The sequence below is a fragment of the Gallinula chloropus genome (assembly GCF_964237585.1).
Source record: "Gallinula chloropus genome assembly, chromosome: 3".
In the NCBI taxonomy this organism is placed as follows: domain Eukaryota; kingdom Metazoa; phylum Chordata; class Aves; order Gruiformes; family Rallidae; genus Gallinula; species Gallinula chloropus.
Genome location: NC_140087.1, coordinates 50704523 through 50726209, shown reverse-complemented (window position 1 = coordinate 50726209; position 21687 = coordinate 50704523). Strand labels below are relative to the sequence as shown.

The window sequence follows — 21687 nt, the reverse complement described above, 5'->3', positions numbered from 1 at the left end:
ACTCTTGCAACTGTCATTCCTTTTCCTCTAATTGCTCTATTCTGAAAATAGTTATTTCCATACTATGTCTCCAGACACACTCATTTTCATACTGTTGGTTTTGGAAAGCTACTCTTTTACATAAAATGCAGAAGTTATAAATTTAGATAAATGTTTGAGATAAAATACATTCAGAATATATACAGCATTACAGAAAAGAAGACATAAGCTGGGTCTCCCAGACATCTATTATGGGCTTCGACCAACTTTCAAAAGCTCTTTATCTCAGGGTCACTATTTTGCTCTAACAATAAAGTTATTGTTTCTCTTTTAAACAAGAGATAGTCTGCTTTCTGTGGCTTTTTGAAAAGATAAATACACTGGACAGATGATCTGTTGTTCAGACCGATCTCTTACCTCAGTCCCCTGCTGCAAAAATGTAACAGACAATTCAGCTGGGGAGAATTCTATTAGAAAAGATCTATTTGAACCATCTGAACCAAGAAAGATCCCAAGCAGCCTGCCACAGCATTCAAGTTTGACATTGTAACAGTGGTTGCTCTTTCTATGATATCTGAAAGGAAAGCCGAGTTCATCTCTCCATTGAAATTAGTGCTGCTTTTCTTGTTTTGGTAAGAACTGTTTTCTTTGCCCTTCAAACGATCTCTAGACAATCAAAGTCTCTTTCTCCTCTTCCTCCAGTCAGTAAATTTCACTGATCCTGTCTGAAAAGAATCTTTAAAAGATTACTTTGTTTTGAAATATTTAATGCATAGTAATGTTAACACTTTAGTCTTGCTATATTTTTTGTTAAATAAAGTAACAATAAAGTCTATAAATATTTGAAGTGCACAAACGTGAAGGAAGGATGTATTGTTTAAATACTAAAGGGGCCTTAACGTAGCAAAAAAGAAAACTTATTAAGAAGAAAATTAGTGGCTGAATATTAGGAAAGTAACTTAATGACAAGTGTTTTTAAGTGCCTATGGAACAGTTCTCCAAAGAAAGCCAAGGAAACTCTGTAATTTAGAATTAGCCTAAGTCAAAGCACTAGAAAACTTGGCCTAACAAGACTGCACTAGCAGAGGGTTTGGTTAAAGGGCAGTTTATTTCCCCTTCCCTGCCTCCATTAGTTGCTATAACAAGATTAAAAGAACACATATTAATAATAGATCTTTAAGATTATTTTTTTCCTAGAGCAGAGAGAACCTGGTGCTTTATTATTGCAGTAATCACATCAGGCACCAGAAAGTAAGGGTTGTTTTTTTCCTCTTTCAGGTAAAGAAAAAAGATTGAAGAGGTGCTGTGTAAACATCAGCTCAGGGGTGAAAAGTGCATTGCACACTGCTGCTCTCCCTTCTCCTCTGCAGGGCGCTGCCAAGCTCACACTGCTGTTCTGTGGCACTGCCTAGTACTAATCATACACTAGGCTAGAAAGCCAACTGTTCCCTCACTGTATCACACATTTAAGAGCATAAAACCATCATGTTCTGACCTAAGCTTACAAGACTTCATTGCCAATATAAATATTTCAGCACACAGATAAAGCAGAGAATTAAATAAGCAGAAATTTGACTTTTACTTCACCTGATGAGCTATCTGATAAACTCTCTGGCATGTTACAATGCCTTTTATTACTTAAATCTTTAAAAGTCAATACAGACTTACATAATTACAAGCTAAAAAAATTATATTCTCAAAAAATGTAATTTGCCTTGTACAAAACCAGATTATTTAAAACTGGATTTTGCCTAGGTTTTTGTGAAGAAAAATGAGTATTTTCTCCTAACTTTGTAGTAAAATATTATCAAAAATGCACATTTGATCTTTGATAAGAACTCTGCTTCTGCAAACAACAGATCTTAACAATAAAAAATATCAAGAAACATTTTCACAGCTCACGCAGCAAACATTAAAAATATAACCACTACATTTATTCTTATCCATTAAATAGATATTAATGATTAATTTGCATTCTTTATAACTAAAATTATACCTAAATTAAATAAGCTTTGATAAGAGAACTAGCAATTAAAAGTCACCTAAAAAGAAAAAAAGTGAAGCAGTATAGCCCTTGCTGTCTAGAGCAGGGGTGGCTGTAACGCTGCTGGTTTTCACAGAATGGTGTGCATCAGAATGGGTGGAATTCACCACTCAGCAAGAATGTCTGCTGATTTAAACATGAGAAGGACTGAGGCTGTTATCTTGCTTTCTGAACTACTACAGTTGGTATGGGAATTGAACTGGCAATGCTTCACAAAAATCCCTAAAGAGGGTTCTGTCTTAAATAAAAGGTGGTACATTTTTTATTACTAACTATGGAGACTCCTGGAAAGTCAAGTTCAAGATTCATCCTGCATTTGACTATACTCTACTTGCCGTCCCACCCACATGTTCCCATGCCTTTTTTGATTTTTTTTCCTAGAAGACCCTATTGGCCTCACTCTTCACAGGTCTATCATTTTTTTATTTGACAATTAACGCTTTGCTAGTTCAAAGTATGTCCTAAAATGCTGTCATCTTTCCTGCTTGCATGTTATTTGCTAGGCTACCAGAAATAGCATGAAGAAGCAGAACAGAGGAATATGGGAAGAGGTGGTGAGAGAGACAAGCAGCTCTTCACTTTTCATTGCATCCTCCCTGTAGCTTCACTCATGACCTTGGGCAAGCCATTTACTGCTAGCATTTCCTACTGACTTTGTCCAGAATACAGAGTATAGAGCCATATCTAGTAACACGAAAAAATGTGTAAAATACTTTGCTAAATTCTAGTGACATTTTAATCTGCAAAATTTGCACTGCTGCATGGCCTGTTACAGCTGGGTGAACCATGTATTTCCCAAGTGCACAACGTGGAGCTCAGTACAGCTTTATCTACATGCTCTGTCTCTTTGGCAGCGCATAATTCAAAAGCACAAAGAAGGAACATATGACACTGATGCTTAAGTACTGATCAAATCCATTGATGTTGCTGATATCTGGCTGTTTTATTTGATTTTTCAATATTTAAATTCAGGTTCTCTATATAAAAGCAGTTGTGAGTGAAAAGCATGTAGACTCTTATGAAATAGTCTGTTCTTTCAGGCACCTATGTGCTTAAGTCCTTTACTGAAACAAGCGCCCGCTGAGCAACATAATGTTCAAGAAGATTCTCCTGTATTTGTAAAAGAGTAACTACCACATTTAAAAACAAAACCCCAACATTTTTGATAAATACAAGCAGTTTATGCTCTGAAAGATTTCTGATAAGGACCACAAACAGTCATTCCCCTTGGTGTACACCTAAATGTTTCTGATTTTATGGCTTTTTGGATTTGAAGCTAGCTTTTTTCCAGCACTACTGTTATTCAGTACTTACATAGCATTTTCTGTTTTTCAAAGCACAGCACAAACCCTCATTCTGAAAGCATTTCTAGGCAGTTTCCTGTGTCAGATATCCTGTCCATTTTCATAATTCCCTAAGGGCAGCTTGTGAATCTAAGTAGGACAGAATGCATTTCCAGGAAATGGAAAATACTGACCTCTATTTCTCCACTGTACTGAAAAGATTGGAATATTAGCACACTATCCCCGAGGCATGTATAATAAGACACAGAACTTGCCTGCAAAACATGTATGTCAGTTTATAGTAACCAAAATCTATGCATTGGTGTACAATAATGAGGAAAAATATGGAAGTGTGAGAAATTCTGCGTTTCTTCTATTAATTGAAGTTATAACTCTATTCTGCAAGTTTAAATTAAGTACAGTCTTTGTGATTTTGTCTTCATAAAGGCACACATATGTTCATATATTTAATGCTGCCACATATGAAACAGAGAGAGAAAATAGGGAAGAAAACAAAAAACTCATGGTTTTGTCCGAAAACAACTATTTCTGAAAATTATTGAAGTTCTGAAAACAATGCTTGATAGCGTGAATTCCTGTCTTTATGTGTGAGATACTGCACCAGAAAGAGAACACTGCTGAAGCTACACACAAGTAGGCATTGCTTCCAGCTATCATTTTCTATAATCTTCCCTCTAATAAGTAACAGCAAAACAATCAACATCAGGATAGCTGCTACAGTCTGCTGCCAGCACTTTTAAACAATTCTGTCACTGATACTTAAAGTTAGATGATGGTTTTAAATTGTCTTTGTCTGGAGCTGATCACACATAGCAGCAGCAATCGTAAAGAAATCACAGAGAATTTCAGGAAATCACCAACATGGACTTATAAAATAACGCCTTTCAATCTTGTGCCATTTCTTATCTCAAATACTTGATTCTATACTTTGAATATTAGGTAATTAAATATATCAAGCACTGATGCTGTTCTACTTAAAGGTTTTTTTTTAAAAACTACACTTAATAGTTTGAAATCAACTGGGAAAGAAAACTAATATCCCCTCCAAACAAAGCTCCAAGACCCCATAATGAGTGACTGCTACAGCCTTCCTGACATGCCCACATCACACCTCGGTGTTCATCAGTAACTGTTAGTTTTCCCGGAATATTTTCAAGAATCACTACCATAATCTTCCTGCTTCCTAAATTATTTCTCATTTACCAACTTCTATCTCATGTGGTCATTACCCAAAATATTTTTTTTAGTATTCTCAGGTTATGACAGACTCATGTCATGTGTCCATTATTCATAAACAAGCTTTCCTCGTGATACACCTGTAGAAGTGAGCATCAATAGTGAACTGACAGCTCAAATCAGACAGTCTTTCATACTTCATACCCCATTTCAAGGCAGGATCTCAGCTGTAAAAAATATTTTTCTTACCTTTCCATGCTGTCCTGCTCTTTCATAGCAGATTACTGCATCTTCCCACATTTCCAGCTCCTCAAATATCTGTAAGGCAGAGCTAGTGCATCCCAGCTCAAAGAGTAAGCTTGCAAGCTGACGCTGGAAAGATAAGAAATTCCAAGTAGCTGAAAATAGGTAAGGCAATATTATTTACATATTAAAAAGATATTAGAGGCACATCTGACATCAGCAAGAAGCAGACAGAGAATATGGAATTATTCTCTTGTATCTTCAAGTTGGAGTCTCTACTATACATATGCACCTCAAAAAACCCACCCCATCAACAGAAAAATAATTTTGTGACGTTTTTTCACATCACTAGCTTCATTGCTTTGAACTAGTGTACAATACAATCCAGAGATGGAAACACACATAGCAAGCATGAATTGACAGAGCTGAATTTCTACCCCTTAAATGATGCACATGGCGCACCTGCAGCAGGATGCTGGGAATGCTGAGTGGGAAGCAGGCTGAAGGAGGGCATTAAAGCCTCTTCTAGCAGTGCTTTGCCATAGTGGCCTGCACCTGTGCAAATTCAGATGGAGAGAAAGGCTCCAATACAATTTTCTTAGTTACCAGTGAGAACTCACTGCCAGAACAGCTACTGCCAAAGGGGATCAGCTTTTAGTCAAATCGATACTAGATTTGAGTTCAGGTTCAACTCTCTACTTTAGTTTTCCTCACAGATAAGTCAGCCTCTTTGTTATTGCAAATTCAGTTATTATTTCAGTGTACTTATGAAAATAAGTGAGTAATCTTTTAAATTTAAAAATAAACAGGGTATGTTTTCATGACTTTGAAAAATTGTCTTTGGTCATTTGTTTATTTTTAAAGAAGGGGATTAAAATCACAAATAAGTTTTCATCTGTGTAAGAAAGAACAATTTACTATGTGTGACAGATATACAGTTTGGTTTGCAAAAACAAATGGGAGCATTCTTTACAAGGACACCTAACTAGGTTACGAGATCCCACACAGAGAACTTTTGCAGTGGCTTTGGTGATCCTGAATTGACTCCTTGAAGTTTTCTGAAGATGTCATGGAGCTCTCTTTATAGGCTTAGGTTCATTATCTGGTCAAGTCAGCACAGCAGAATAGACAGGTAGTAAAAAATTGGGAACTAGCTACAGTTCTTTGACATAAATACATAAACTGAAAATCTGTAACAAACTATTTGTTAGCTTGGCATTAATTGATTAGGAAAAAACCTACATTTGCCAGTGTATGGAACTAAATCTTATTTATGTTTATTAAATTTACTTTGAGTCAAATTTGGTAAAATTTATGTAGGCATTACCTCTTCATTTCTATGACTACAAGACCACAGCCATCTTCCATTATGTATCTTTACTGAAGTATTTCTATCTTTGGCTTGGAAAATTGGCTTGGACTGAAAAGTGCCACTGACAACTGGAAATGAAAACCACATTTTCTAGTTTTATTGCAAGGGCCTGCTGAAAGGTTGTGTGGAATAACTTGAGATTGCTAGGAGAAGATAAGATTGGTTAAAGCAACACGCATTGAGGTTAGAAATCAAAAACTAATAAAACACCATTAAAAGTAAACAACATGACCACCTTTAGAAGCATCAGACACAAACAGCTTGCTTAAGTTTGTTAAATATAACATCAGATAAAGCCCTAATGTGCAGATTTCTGCTCTACGAAGAGTTTATTTTGAAGATAAACAATGCAGTTTTGGAAAAATATCCTGTCAGCAACAGTAAAAAGGGTATGCCTGGAAAATAAAAACTTTGAGCTTGAGTTCTTCGGTGTACTTTTGACTCCTAATTTGGCTACTTTGAATAGGATCCACTTCCAGAAAACAACCCAAAGTGAGTGGTCATTAAAAGATGAGGAAGATGCAAGTAATGGCACCATAAGAATAACAGCAATAAATAGTAAGACAGTGTCAAGAGTATTTTTACAGGAGATATGTTGAAATCTTGAAAGTTTTGGTCCATTTTTTACTGAAGGAAAAAGGAAAAGCAAAGAAGAATTGCACTGCAAGCAATTACTTCTGTGCATGACAGAACAAGACATATGAAAGCAAAACACTGTAGAACTTGATTTCATTCCAGGAAAACCTGGTGTGCTGTTAGGTTACATCTTTATTTCTACAGTGTTTCAACTCAAGATCATATCACACTCTCTTGACTTTGGAGTCACGCAAAAATAATAAGAACCACAGACTTTTAAGCAAAACTTCAAAAGGGATTGCTTCACACCTGTATGGCCCAATGGGGAGGAACCTGACAACAGTAGAAAATCTTCATGCGCTCAGATACCGATGTATTTGCATCTTCAAATTGGTCTGCAAGTGCCTGTAAATGCAAAGTATATTCTGATTTAGTAATTACTTAGAGTGAAATCAACAAAAAAAATGTCAAAGCATTCAGGATTTTAGGCATTCTTGACATAATGAAGAAATAATATTAAAGATAACACTAAACACCAGTAAGCTTACACCATAATATGCTACAAGTATTTTTATTACCCCACGTAAGAAAATGTAATAAACTTTTATATAAAAACTCTTTATGAAAGCTAATAATTTAAAAAATACCCCACACTTTAAAGAGACTCAAATTTCAAAGCACATGTAACAGAAATAGGAATCAAATTTACAATCCCAAACAAATACTTGCAGATTAAAATTATGTAAAATATTAAAGTGACCTTGCCTTATGGATTTCAATCCTTTAGCTAGATTTTCCCTAAATTAAAAGTAATATGCTGCAGGCATGAAATTTTTTATTAAGAAGAGGAAAACAAACAATGCTTTTGGAAATGCAGCTCTAATAGACTAAATTACTGTGAGTTGGATTACAATCCAATTCAAGCTTTTTTTCTCTTTTGGTGGACTTTTAGATTGTTGAAATGTTTTCTTCTGAAACCTATTCTGCAATGTAGAAGTGCTGCAGCTTCAGCACTATCTTTTTCTCTGAAGATCCACCAAGTTGTTATTTAAATCCGAATTGAATAGCAAGAGAAATAAAATATTAAAGGTAGCTAGACCCAGAAAGCTGGCTAGAAATTTTAAGATAAGGGAGAAGCTCTCTTCAAACACCAGTCATCACTAACTGACAAATTTAAGGCCAGAGGTATAAAAGAAGGGAACATTAAATTACTTGCCTTCATATGATTAATTTATCTAAGTGCCTCACATGAAGCTTCTCTCAGTTAAAAATTACAGCAGGAGCCAGACAGGTTCTCAGAGTTTTCTCAGCATGGAAAATGAACGTAAAAGTTCCCCAGCTGAAGGAAAAATTGGAGAGGATGCTTCTTTCTCTCTTTCTAAGTCTAACGGTTGGCTACCCAACCTGTATCAGTAATGCAAATAATAGTGGTGTAATTTAAATAGTTGTGTGATTTAAACTGCTAAGTATCTTGTAACTGCAGTTGATGTTAATGGGATTTATTAGTTGGCTTAATTCTCTTAATAATGAAAAAGAAACAACAGGCTTTAAATCCACATTTAACCTCCTAATTTTAAATACTAGTATTTAAAATATTAATTCTCTCATATAAAATAATCTCCAGAGACCTGTTCCTAGAGATTATCCAGAAACCTCCCCCAAAAGAAAGGGGCTGAGGTATATTTGTAGTAAGGAAAGGGACAGACTAATAAAAACACATTCATTTGCAGAGTTCAAAGCAATCCAAATAGGAGTCAGATTCAAATAAAACCTTTAAAGTAATATTTAATTACATAGTTTACTTCACTATGAAATATATTACAAATCATATGTCTCAGTTTTAGTTCTGCTGAAATGTTCCAATACTATGCAGAATTACATTTTTCTATATTCCATTGGAACAAAAAATAAACTGAAAAATAGTCCAATTCCTTGGGTAAACTTTTTACAAGACCTGACAAAGCAGTAAATTACAGTTGGAAAATTGAAAAATAATAATTGTTCTAAGCTTAGGCAAAGACAGAAAATCCTAAAAATGTCTTGCAAAGTAATTTTCTGAGTATGACAGGCAATGGAAGGGAGAAAATATTTTGAGTAAATCAAAATGTTTTGTTCTTGGTTTAGTTGGGTTTTAATTATATTGTTACAAAAGAAAAACTGCAATTCAAAGAAAAACAGTTTTTTAAAAGCAACATATTTTATTGGAAAATTTATGGCTATATTTTTCTACGCTTTCCTAAGCAGAAAAGCCTTATGTAAATGACAAGTTGCAGGAGAATATGACTATTAGCAAGTAGAACTCTCTCCCTTCCCAAAACAAATACTGTACTCTGTTCAGAGTTCCAACAAAAACTGAAAGTGTAGGTAGAACATATAAATATTACACATCCGCTAAAACCTCTAAATGCTAGTGAACATAAAAGTTACTAAAATCCACGGTTCATGCACTCACTATGTTCAAAAACCAAGCTCTAATAGTTCTGCCTACTAGTCCAGTATAGAAAACAAGTTGTGTAAAAATTGCTGAATTCTGTTTCTGAATTATGCTTGAAGAAATAAAGTTTGGGTGTATAGTGGCGAGAAAATGAGAATCCTAACCCTACTGCACAGCTAATATCTAATCAGAGACCAATAAATCAATAAAATGAACAAGAGAACATTCTTAGTCCTTAACAAGCTTTGAGAAAAATATAATGTAAAAAAACCAATCCACATATACATAGAATATTTGCAACACAGTCAAAAGACAAGACTTGGTGTCTTAGTTTAAGCTGAGCCTCAAATTCCTGGCTTGAAAGTTTTTAAATAGCAGAAACCGACCAAAATTCACATCTCTAGATGACAAATGAGTTTTTCCATATACAGCATTTAAAAACATTAAGCCTAGATCACCTCACACACACCACCCCCTCCCTGCCATGTAACACACCCTTTCTCCAAGGCTTGAGCTGCCACGGATAACCAGTTCTTAAGTCTAAAACCCGTACAGATACACACTAATCCAATCTGGAAATAACAAAGACATACATGGCTTTGATGGAATTTTATATCATCAGCAAAGACTAGATTATTGTCACACAAAAGCAGGGAAAGCCAGCTCTAGAAACTACAATTCATTCTCTCCATATTATAGTATTATAAAGTAGTAATATGCAGACTGTTTAAAATAAACACACCATGTTTGAAACGATCACATTAGAGGTTTTATCACTTTACAAATCAACCTCAGTCAAATCACTTTACTATCAAACTCAGCTGGTTACTATCCAGTTATAAAGTTTCTAAAGGACGCTTTCCATCTTGGATATAATTTCTATACATTCATTCCCATTGCCCATCCTGGCTTTGCCTCTATGTTCAACATACATATAACATCACTAAGGTCCTGATCACATCTGAGTCTACCTAAATTTCAATCTCTTTATTCTCTCCACATTTTATTACTGTCCTTTTCTTCTATGGCTGACAGAGATAATAGCTTTTACTTTTTAGCCAAACCCTATCTCTGTACTTCATCTCTGGCAACACTACTGCACCTTGAGTAGCAGTACTTTCTTTCACTAAGATGGCATTTTCTTGTGATGCTATGCTATTTGATTTCTCAACCTACTTACTGGTCTGCACAGTGGAGGTAGAGCTGCTGATTTCCTCTTGCTGTTGACCAGCAATATGGAATGAAAAGGAATTCCAGAAACAGAATGAAGCTGCATCAGCCAGAAGAATCCCAGACATAGACACAGACTGGGAGAAGAGCTCCTTGAGAGTAGCCCTGCTGAGAAGCACCTGGGGGTTCTGGTGGATGAGAAACTTAACATGAGCCAGCAGTGTGCTCTTGCAGCTCACAAGGCCAATGGTATCCTGGGCTCCATCAGAAGAGGGGTGGCCAGCAGGGACAGGGAGGTGATTGTCCCTCTCTACTCTGCCCTTGTGAGGCCCCATCTGGAGTACTGTGTCCAGGTCTGGAGCCCCCAATACAAGAGAGATGTGGATCTGTTGGAGAGGGTTCAGAGGAGGGCCACAAAGATGATTAGAGGGCTGGAGCACCTGCCCTATGAAGAGAGGCTGAGGGAGCTGGGCTTGTTCAGCCTGGAGAAGAGAAGGCTGAGGGGGGACCACACTGCAGCCTTCCAGTACCTGAAGGGAGCTTATAAGCAGGAGGGAATTCAACTTTTTGAAAGGATAGACAATGGCAGAACAAGGGGGAATGGATTAAAACTAAAGGAAGGAAGGTTTAGATTAGATATTAGGGGGAAGTTTTTTACAGAAAGAGTGGTGAGGTGCTGGAACAGGCTGCCCAGAGAGGTAGTGGATGCCCCGTCCCTGGAAGTGGTCAAGGCCAGGTTGGATGGGGCCCTGGGCAACCTTGTGTAGATCCAGGCCTGAGGTTGGTGGCCCTGCCTGTGGCAGGGGGGTTGGAGCTCTATGATCCTTGGGGTCCCTTCCAACCCAAGCCATTCTATGATTCTATGATTCTATGATAAGGTCAGGATAGACATTAGAATCATTTAAGGCAGAAAAGACCTTTAAGGTCATTGAGACCAACTGTTAGGAAAAGATTCTTCACTGAGAGGGTGGTCAGTCACCAGAAAAGGCACCCCAGGGAAGTAGTCATGGCACCAAGCCTGTCAGAGTTCAAAGAGCATCTGGACGATGCTCTTAGTCATATTGTTTAGTTTTAGGTATTCCTGTGAGGAGCAGAGAGTTTGACTCAATGATCCTTACAGGTCCCTTCCATCTCGAGATATTCTATGATTCTCAGTCCTTCCATCAAGTTTTTTTCCCTTTTGTTCAGGTAGCTTTTGGTGTCTGATAGACTCTTCCCATCTTTCTTTCCATTCTTAACCTATTTATTCCAGATAAAATCAAATACTTTCTCAAAAAAATGCCCCTTACTACGTAAAACTGTATCTATACACAAACATTTTTCTTTCCATTTCATCTGAAGGATCTCCTCACTCAAGGTCATTTAAAGAAAAAAAATCCCCTCCCCTCAATAAACAGAAAAGCTCCCAACCTATGGCTTTTGAAAAGAGCAAGATACCCATTACTTATCAAAACCACCTGGAAAACAACATCACACATTTTTTTTATGCTGCAACTATTTACTGCCATTTGGATCCTTCTCCCCAGTCACACTAAAGATTGGCCTGTCCATATCCAAACCTAACATTTCTGGCCCCAGTAAAATACCTCCCTCAAAAGAGTCTTGACCCATAGACAGAATTTTGTCCATGCTCCTTCATTTCAATTCTTCCCAGGTTTTTGTATCAGTAACACACAATGTGACTGCACCACTTTCTGCTTTACCTATTGTTTCTGACAAGTTTTAGTGTTCCAGTTACAAGAGTTCTACTCTGTTCCTTTCATCTGCATAAAAGCTTTTCTGACAGGCTGTGCCAATAATCAAAGCTTATTTTGTTTTCTTGCTTTCTCCCATAGCTAATCAGGCATCCAGCTGTTTTCCACTGAGCACACCCTACTTAAAACATTAGTTCTTACAACTTTAGTACCTGATTACCTGCTATGCACTTATCCGTACCACCTACCCTGTTAGCATCCTATATTCTCTCACACCCTTTGATTGATGCTGATACACTTGATGTTCCTCTTTATTTATGATTTTGTAGGCAGGAAGAGTAGACTTTTTTTGGTAGCCTTCTCAGTCTAAAAACCTTCCCAGCCTGCCAGAATCAATCCCTGGTTAATTAGTCCCAGTCACTCTGGGACTCCAGCGGCAACTGTCCACCCAAGAGTCCCTTCTACATGAACGCTCCCAAGAGCCGCAAACCACAGTGTTTCTCTATCACCTAACCCAAATCACCATGCTGACTGTGACATTACCTTGCTCTGCTTTTGCCCTCCTCTTAACAACTCTAAGATGTCCTACATCTTAACAGATTTTTACCATACCTAAGACGGATTTAGCTTGATTTATGCCAAAAGAAAGTGATGTTGTCATATGTTCCACTTTCCCTCTCTTGCCATGGTCCAGAACCTACTACCCAATCAATACTTTAACTTCAGGTGAACAGAAGAGGCTGAATGGAAAGTACCTTTCAGACTTTCCTAACATGGAAACTCCAAACACAACATTTTCATCATGTTCTTGTGATTCTCAGGTCCTTTTTCTTCAATTTCTCCTAAGTCTGAAGATGACTCCTGAAAATTCTACACACCAGCCTGACCTCTCCATGTTCTGCTTATCTACCTATTTCCATTTTCCTTTGTCTATTTCTGTCCATTACCTCTGTATGTTTTACAACCAAGTTGGTGTCACAACTTTACTGCTTTTGTATTCTAGCTACTTCCTTAGCTCTGTGCTTCTTCCAATAATTCTGCCAGCACTGTGCTCTACTTCTATTTAGAAGTCATCAACAAATTTTTAACAAACTATGTAGCCTCCTAATGTACTGTAAGTAGTTTAGTACCTTGTGGATAGGTAATTAAATCTTGAGTAACACTCTTTTGATAAATTTAGTTTAAAAAAAATATATTTTTACCATCCAAACAAAAAATTTCTTTCAACAGCTCTTTGTCAACCCAAGAACTCCTGTAACCAAAGACCACTGGGACAGACCGAGACATACCCAGACTTCTAAAATCCAACAGTCAACACAATCTTCCAATGAAGCAATACCAGAAACTATGAAGCAATAGAATGAATTTTCATATAACAATGCAGTAAAGTTTTATTTAAAGGGAGAGAATAATTTCTGGTTGAAAAATATGGATATAATGTGGAAAAAATGAAAACAGTTGAGATTAAACTGAAGTTCATGAGGGAGATTATGACCAAACAGCAATTTATTGAATGCCAATTTTATCATTAGATAAAAAGATGTAAACCCTGCACACTTGGACTTACTATATTAAGCCATTATTCAGAACAGCATTTTGACATTTAAAACAGGACTTTGTTCCTTGGAAACTAAAATGACTTAAAGGAAATGATGAGCTATCCTTTTTAAAAGCCAATGGATGATATATTCCTGTTAAATGCTGAAAAACACAAAACAAAAGCTATTAAGCAAGGATGTATTTCAACATCAAGAAAAAAACCTTATCCCCTCATTAATCTAATTTTCAAAGGGGAATTATGACATGAAATATTTGAGGATGATTTATTAAAGCAATCACTATTAGAAATTTTAATTTGTGATTCATGGAAACTCAGAAAGACCATTTCTTACGTTGTGCAAAGATGCCAAGATGAAGAGCACTATTTACTGGAGATTTTACATTATTCACATTCTCAGGAGGATGAAAATGTTCTGTGAGAGCTCTGCGAAAGTTCAAAGCTTAAAAGGGCAAAAACCTTACCCTCTTTTTACCCCTTATACAGATATAAGTCTTGGTTTCTTTGAAATCTTATAGCATTGAAGAGTTCCATTTTTGCTCCCTTTGCAAGACCACTTTTTCAGTCATTCTTCCAAGGAAACTATTGCTTGATAGGATCGATCTCACATGGTGTGGGTATTTACACCAAACAGAGGACTATGTATCACACCACTCCCTCGGAACTAACAGCTGGCTTAAAATTTGTTAAAGCTTACTTTGAAATGTTGTATAGCACTGACTGCCTACTTGGTATCACCAACCGCTACAGGGCACCTGGAAAACAGGAGCTACAAAGATCTCAGCATGTTTCAGAGAGGAACTACTACAAGGTAATGCAACTATAGAACTGTAACAACGAGCAGGGCTTGAAACAAAATTACCCGAAACACTGGAGGAGAAGGCTTCAGGCTGCAAGTATTCAAAGCTAAGTCTGTTTGCACTGAAATCGGTGTTTTAACAGTGTTTTGGTAAGAACTTATTTATTGTATGCATTCACTACATTAAAAGAAATCACAATGTTCAGTGTCAAAAGTTGTTTACAAAAACGTCATAAGAAAATGGCCCCAGTTTCCGGCAGTTTTATACACAGAAGAAAAAAGGTTGATTCCCTTTAATTGAAATGAAAACAAAAGAATTTTATGAATCTTCTTTCAAATTGCCAAACCCCTTTTTCAACAGCAGACTAAATCCCCAACTGCTACTTTGCTGTTTGCTTTTTTTCCCCCCTCCCACCCTAGATTGGACACAAAAGTCCCCTCGATCTGTACAGAAAAGAGGCCTTCTTGTACTGGATTCATCATGATCCACCCCACAGTATTTTTCCAGTAGCTTATTTTGATGGATTCTCCGGTTAAGATGTTCCATCTCTCAAGAGCATAAATACTCCCAGTATTGAACATACAATGTTTGTTTTATGGCTTCTCCTCTGCTATCTCCTATTTTGTTCTCTTCCCAAACAGGTAAAGAAACTCGGCATCAGTTATTCCTCAGCAAAGACTTAATATTAAGTTTAATGTTTCTGACTGAGAAGTATGCCAGAAGAGGCTTTTTCAGGACAGGCATCTCTCTGGCATCTGGATATTGGTTCAACTTCATTGTCAGCACCTGACATCAACCTGAGAAAAATGCAGTACTCTATCCAAGGCAGATTATGCCTAGAAAATTTTATAAAATGTTTAAAGCTTGATGTGTTTAAGGCTGTTATTCCCTTTAAAAGCATAAGCAAATAAACTTTTTATTAAACAAAGGTTGTGGCCAACAAAGGAGGAACTTGTTTGTAACCTTTAATAAAAGTCTGATGGATTTGTGCTAGAAATCATCTGTGCTGGTGTACTGTGATCTTTCCTTGCCACCACCATCAAGCATTACAACAGACTGTGATACAGAATAAATTATGTCAAATGCTTGTTTTGCAGTATATAACAGTATATTCTTTGGGAGACGTACTGCTGCAGAAAAAACACAAACAGAAGGGGTCGGTCAACTGAAGCCCTTTAGTTTAATAACTTTTACAAGCAGTATTTCATTGTTAGCTTGGATATGTTACTCAAATATACATGCCTCTATGACCCCTTTAACCTATTCCAACTGGAACACCCTGCTCAAGAAGAGTAATCTACTGAAAACATCTTGTACTTTTTCTATTGCTGGCAAACTTGAGTTTACTTACCATATAATACATATTTGCATATTGCTTACTGTAAATTGTACACCAGTGTGTGTATATATTTACACACATAAGCAACATAAAAAAGACAAGCTGCCTGTAAGCAGCAGGAAAAGCTTCATTCAACCTTTATCACAAAACATATTATAAGCAAACTTACTATAAATAAATATTCAAAATAATTTTTTATATATGGCAAAAAATAAGTAGAATTTAGGAGTTAGAGATGGTAATTTTTCAAGATTGTAAACAACAAATACAAAGTTAAAAAAAAAATGAAACCATTTCAGAGGAAAATTTCTTAAGACCACGCTACTAATTGCAAGCATGTAACCATATTCAGCTTCTTCCTACCTAAGGTAGAGACTGGATGAAATTCTGTGACACAAACAGAAATGTCAAGGAAAAAACACAACACAAACCAAAATGTGATATTCAGGTAACCTGCATTTTTTTTACTAGCAATCATACCAAGCATAATTCTTTCATGTTACTTAGATGTATTTAGTTGCCTATCAGGATTAAAAAAAAATATATATGTCTTTATCTAGAAACCTATAACCTGAAACCAGAGATATTCATCTGCTCTAATCGCCAAGGGCTCTTTTTGCAGGATTAGAAATCACCAACTTTTTTTAACACCCGCAAAGTCATCTTTTGCTGAAATCTGAGTTTCAGCTACTCTTATTCATTGGCAAATCTCAAGGACATTTTCAGTTCTTTGGTGTGGGGACAGGAGTATGAAGAGAAGACAGGTAAGTTGAGTCTCTTGTGTCCTGAATTTGACCAGAATGTCTCAGATAATATCTTGGGACACTCACTGGTTTCCCTTCTTACAAAAAAAAAAAAAACAAACCAAAAAAACCCAACCCAAAACAAAATAATAAAAACCACCTTTTTCCTAAGAATAGCTTCTCTACAGAGTGAAACCTTGACTGCTACCCAGTAGTTTCTGCTGAAAAATGACTTGGCAGGAAGTACACATTCTTCCAGTAGCTGAACCTGACCCAGCAACCATAGAGTATATGATGGTAAGTACATTAGAAATATGACACACAGGCAAAGTGTTTAAACTTCAGCTATCCCAAAGAAAGGCAATCACATATAAAGAAGTCTGTTTTCAATATATGTATTTTCTTGAAAGACATCCAATCCCCTTCTTCACATGTTCCTGGAAGGCTCTCTATGCATCAGGGAAAAACAAACAAACTCCCTATCATTCTCTGTTAATGATTGATCTGCTCACCAGAGAGGAAAATAAGCATCTTCAGCAACAATTGGCTTGAAATCAGTTCAATTTCCAGCAAAAATGAAAACACTCTAAATACTCCATGCCTGATTGTATGACATGCTCAAATAAAAGCTCATGAAGCTGCTCTGCAGACCCAGTTTTTAATCAAAAAAGGAGGAATCCAGAAAAATATAATTCTTTCCACAATCATACAGCAATAATGGGCACAGCCTGTCTGATACAAAACCAATTAAGAAACCAAACCAAAATAAAATTTTCATTCACCTGGACAGAGAATTATAGTCTGTGCTGGACACTCGCAGCAAACAGGTTGAGGGACAGACGCTGGACAACAACAGGTCTGCTGCTGCTTCACAGAAAAGCAACTACAACTAAACATGGAGTCAGGATACTAAAACCCTTGCCTAGCAAAACCATGGACTGTAGAAAACTAATGACAGTGTAACACATACACTCTTTAATCTGGTAACAGCCTTAAATTACTTAACTGAGAACCATCAGCTGCAAGTTCCAACAGTACCAGTCTTGCACTGGAGGCAATTTTCTTGCAGCTCTTCAGGAGGAGGCAGCCCACCACTGACAGGAATAAATGGAACTTTGCTTTCAGCTGCACCCCTTTACTTGAGATATTCTAACCTGGGCTTGAGGGAGAGAACTGACAGACAAATCATCTCCTCCATCAGCAGCTGCCACCGCCCACTCCTTGCTACTGTTCTGTCAAGAGGAAAGAAGAACGTGAGGGCAGGAGGCTGCTGGGCCTCAGGACATTCATCCAACCTTCAGCCTGCACATTTAATGGAGAACCAGAAAGTGAGAAGGCAGATTTCAGACCACAGTAATTGTCCTGGCCAGGTGCAGCTTGAGAACTCCTGAAATAGTTTAAGACTGCACTATAACTTGGCATTTAATAAGTTTTAAGTGTCTGAACTTGCAACATTATTAATGACCTTTGTTTGCATGCATTTTACATGGGGGCAAAATGGAATAAAGTAGGAAATGAAGTGTTCTGTGGTAGAATCATTTACTGCATGTTTCTGTTTCTAGGCAACTTCAATATCTCCACAGATTTGCATCTGGAAAAATGGGCAGGTATAGCACAGCAATGTGCTTAACAGCTACAAACAATAATATTTATGCTATTTAAAATCTAGTTCAGGCATGGTGGGTCATATCGCTTACAAAAACATCCCCACATCTGTCAAAACACCTAAGTCTTATCACAAAACCACAGTGCTATAATTTAGAATATCCAGACAGACAGCAATACTATGAAGAAACTGGGTAACTGCAAAAGCAAATGGAAATAGAGAGAAGGGCCAATATCATATCATATCATCGTAGAACTCTCTGTACACTGATCCAAATGATTACTTGAATCAATGGTCCTTAAATCAGCTTGGAAAGTTCAGAAGCCAAATATATTCCTCAATTCCTAACTATAACTGGAACAGGAACTACATGAGTTGAGTTAGGCCAGAAAACAGCTCTTTGGTTAGAAGCTACATCCAGCCCATGCTATTGCAAAATTTGTTTCCAGTACAATCGCTTCCAATCAACTGATTCTTCAGAGAGTCCCAAAATTTCCTATCTCTGAACATTCAGAAATCAGGTATATTTACTGTATTAAAGAATCTTTTTTAATAAACCAACCCTCCTTGTAAGTTACTGGAGATCTAGGTCTCTAAAATAAGACAAGGCAGTTCTTACTTCCTGCCAGAGCATCACAGTTACAAACTAATTTCAAAGCATGAACATTTTCGGTTTTGGAATTAGTTCTTGTTTTTTTAAATGACACAATCATTTAATCTAAAAAAAGAAAAATGGTATTTTCCCTCATTACTTACACAATAGCCCATTCTTTTCTATTTTATCTTTTCCACAAGTGTTCTTTTTCTTTACAATTTCTAAATTTATCTCACAAAGATTTCTCACCAGTTTAATGACCTCTTCACAAATTCCTTCATCCCACTTTTGGTGAATCAATACTCTCTAGGTCAATGATTAGAAGTCTCCACAGCTTCATCAGTTTTGTTGCAATAACTCATCTGCTGAAATCTTAACTGGTGTTCAAGAAACAAATTGCCTAAAGCATTCTCCTTCATTATCCTGCTGTTGACGTATATAATAAAAGTAAAATGATTCCGATGTAATGTTCTCAGGCTCTACCCTGATTTGGCTACACAACTACCCTCTCGCCTCTACTTCACAGTTTGAAAGTAATTCTATTCAGCTTTTATCAGATTTCCCACTGAAAAATCTCCTTCCACAATAAATGCATTGGCTTCTCTTAAAATCGCAGCTCGTATGCTGATCTGAGGAAGTAAAATTTCTTTACTTTTCTTTTGTTCTACTGAGAAAAAAGAAAAGCCTTACTGACAGAGTTGTTGACTCTTTGAGAGAGCATATAAGGACAAATGCAAGGACCACTAATTACTGGGATTTACTAAATTGGCTTTGACTTATTACCTATTCCCACTTTTGCAAGTATCAGAGTGCTATTTCGATATTCTTTCACTTTAAATACTTCTAAACCCAGTCTCTAGTCTCCCATTTCCTGCAATGGTTAAAGCAGCACTAAATACCTTCTAATGGTAGAATTTTTCAGAACAATGCTGGATCACTTTCAAAATGTTAAAAAACACACAGACACAAACACTTCTATCAATAACATTTGTCTCATTGTTACTGCACTATTTCCCAGCAATTGTTTTTGTACATCTTAGCTCCATTTCAGTAAATAAGAAGGCCCTACATGCATGACTACAATTTAGTCTTTCAAGACTGAATTCATCCCCTACATTTTGAGGGACAGTTCATGGTGACCCCAGAACTTCTTGGACTACAATAACCCTATGTGCCTTCCTGGCATGCTGAAAAGCTCAGTCATTTGGCAGGCTTTGCAGGGGAAGGTTGGCAGTGTATTCCTCAGAGAAAACTGTGGGAGGACAGAAAGACCTGCTTTAACTGATTTCATTTCTTACCTGTAATAAACTCATCACCACTACTGAATTATAACTGCAAAACTGTCATGAGCAGAGTATTTTATACTTGCTCTGAATATATTTTTATTGTTCTTGAAAACTATTAAAATATGAAAAAAATGCAGAATACATTCTGTCCTAATTTGGTTCCTAAGAAGTAATTTTATGGAGTAAATAGTTTAAATTTTTTAATAGACTACTGCCCCTAGCAACTGAAATAAGCACGTAGATTTATGTCACTAGAGATAAAGAATATTTGAGCCAGAGTGAGATGATATGCACTTAATGCAATTTGAATTAATAAATTTCAACATTATTTCAGATAGCAAATAATTTTTTCTTGGGGTTTTATTTATTTGTTTAGGGGGTTTCTTTTTCATTGTGACTTCTGTTCTTTTCCTTTAAAAAATTAACTTTCATCTGCAATGACAATCAGATTGTCCATCAATTATACACAGCCTTATTTCTGTTTGGTTTTTTTTTGTTTGGTTGGTTGGTTTTTGTTTGGTTGGTTTGGTTTGGTTTTGGTTTTTTATAGTCAGACGGATACAATATAAATGTGTTTAAGACCATGGTATCTTTAGCACAAAATTCCTGTTTCTATCTTCCCCGCCCCTAGTTTTTAAAATTTAGATGTAAGAGAATGATGAACAGCATTTCTCATGTCCTAAGTAAGTCTTACCAGCTCCCAGGTAGTTTCTCAACTCTGAATAAACTAGCTATTGGACTGTGAAGAAAAGCATGTCTTTGCACATGCATGGCAGTTGTTGAAGGCTCAGTCCAGGTATTTGCCAAAGATTTTCACCAGATAGTTCATGCAATTGTCTTTAAACTTCAGCATCAAAACATGTCCTGCTGTTATATTAATTTAGATTTCTGATGAGTGTAGATCTAATAAGTTTTGTAATAATACATCTAAATTTTTCTCTACCCTAGCTTCTGTCATAACTGTGTTATCACTTGGACTTTAAAATTTTGTTGTTCGACAGGTAGTGACTGCGTCATCAATCAAGATATCACATGTATAAAGATATTAACACTTCTAAGAATTCAGCATTAAATAATTCAGCTAAATTACCAATTTTAAACAATTATTCTACACGTACTACCCTGTAAAAAAATGGTGGGAAACTGTAAAGCTACTGTTTATAAAGCATTTCCCAGACCTTTCTCTTTGTGATATTCTGGCAATTCTTTCTTCCCCACTCCACTACTACCTCGTGCTCAGGCAAACACATTAATTCTTCACTGCAAATTACTCATTGTAAGTATCCCCATCAAGTTTATGGAAGATCATCATCCAAAGTTATCTGCATCATAATGACTTCAAATTCAAAAATTATTCAGGAAGAAACTACCTCTTGATCTTGAAGTACTATACATTCAGTTTGATGACAGGAAAGAGGGAAGGCCAAAAATTTGTATGTTAGCTGTGTAAAAATTTGAATTACTGAACTGCCAATAATACTCTCTTTTTTTATAATTCCAGGTAAACCTTACAGATGCCAGATGATGTTGTTAGTTTTAAGGGGAAGTGTGCTGGGGCAGAAGTTACTGATTAGGGTGCTGGAACTGTCCATGTCTCTATTTTTTCTAAAATAAGTTGCGTAGTATATTCTTAATGTGAATGTTTTTGTTATATTAGTCCCTGCAAATGTGTATGTCACTTGAAAACAATACTTGTCAACTAAGGAATAAATATTCATGTAGGCTGCCTGTGTCATTTTACTAAAAAAAGCTTAAATTTCTTTATAAT

General features: G+C 36.4%; 1 protein-coding gene across 1 annotated transcript in view; it reads right to left on the bottom strand.

The window, feature by feature from the left end:
• TTC27 (tetratricopeptide repeat domain 27) overlaps positions 1–21687 on the bottom strand; it is a gene marked incomplete at its 5' end in the record, with an annotated part of 112637 nt that overhangs the window by 26241 nt on the left and 64709 nt on the right. The window contains 2 exons of the mRNA XM_084262410.1: positions 4753–4875; positions 7004–7099. Coding sequence (XP_084118536.1) covers positions 4753–4875; positions 7004–7099 — 219 coding nt within the window. The remainder of the gene's footprint in view (positions 1–4752; positions 4876–7003; positions 7100–21687) is intronic.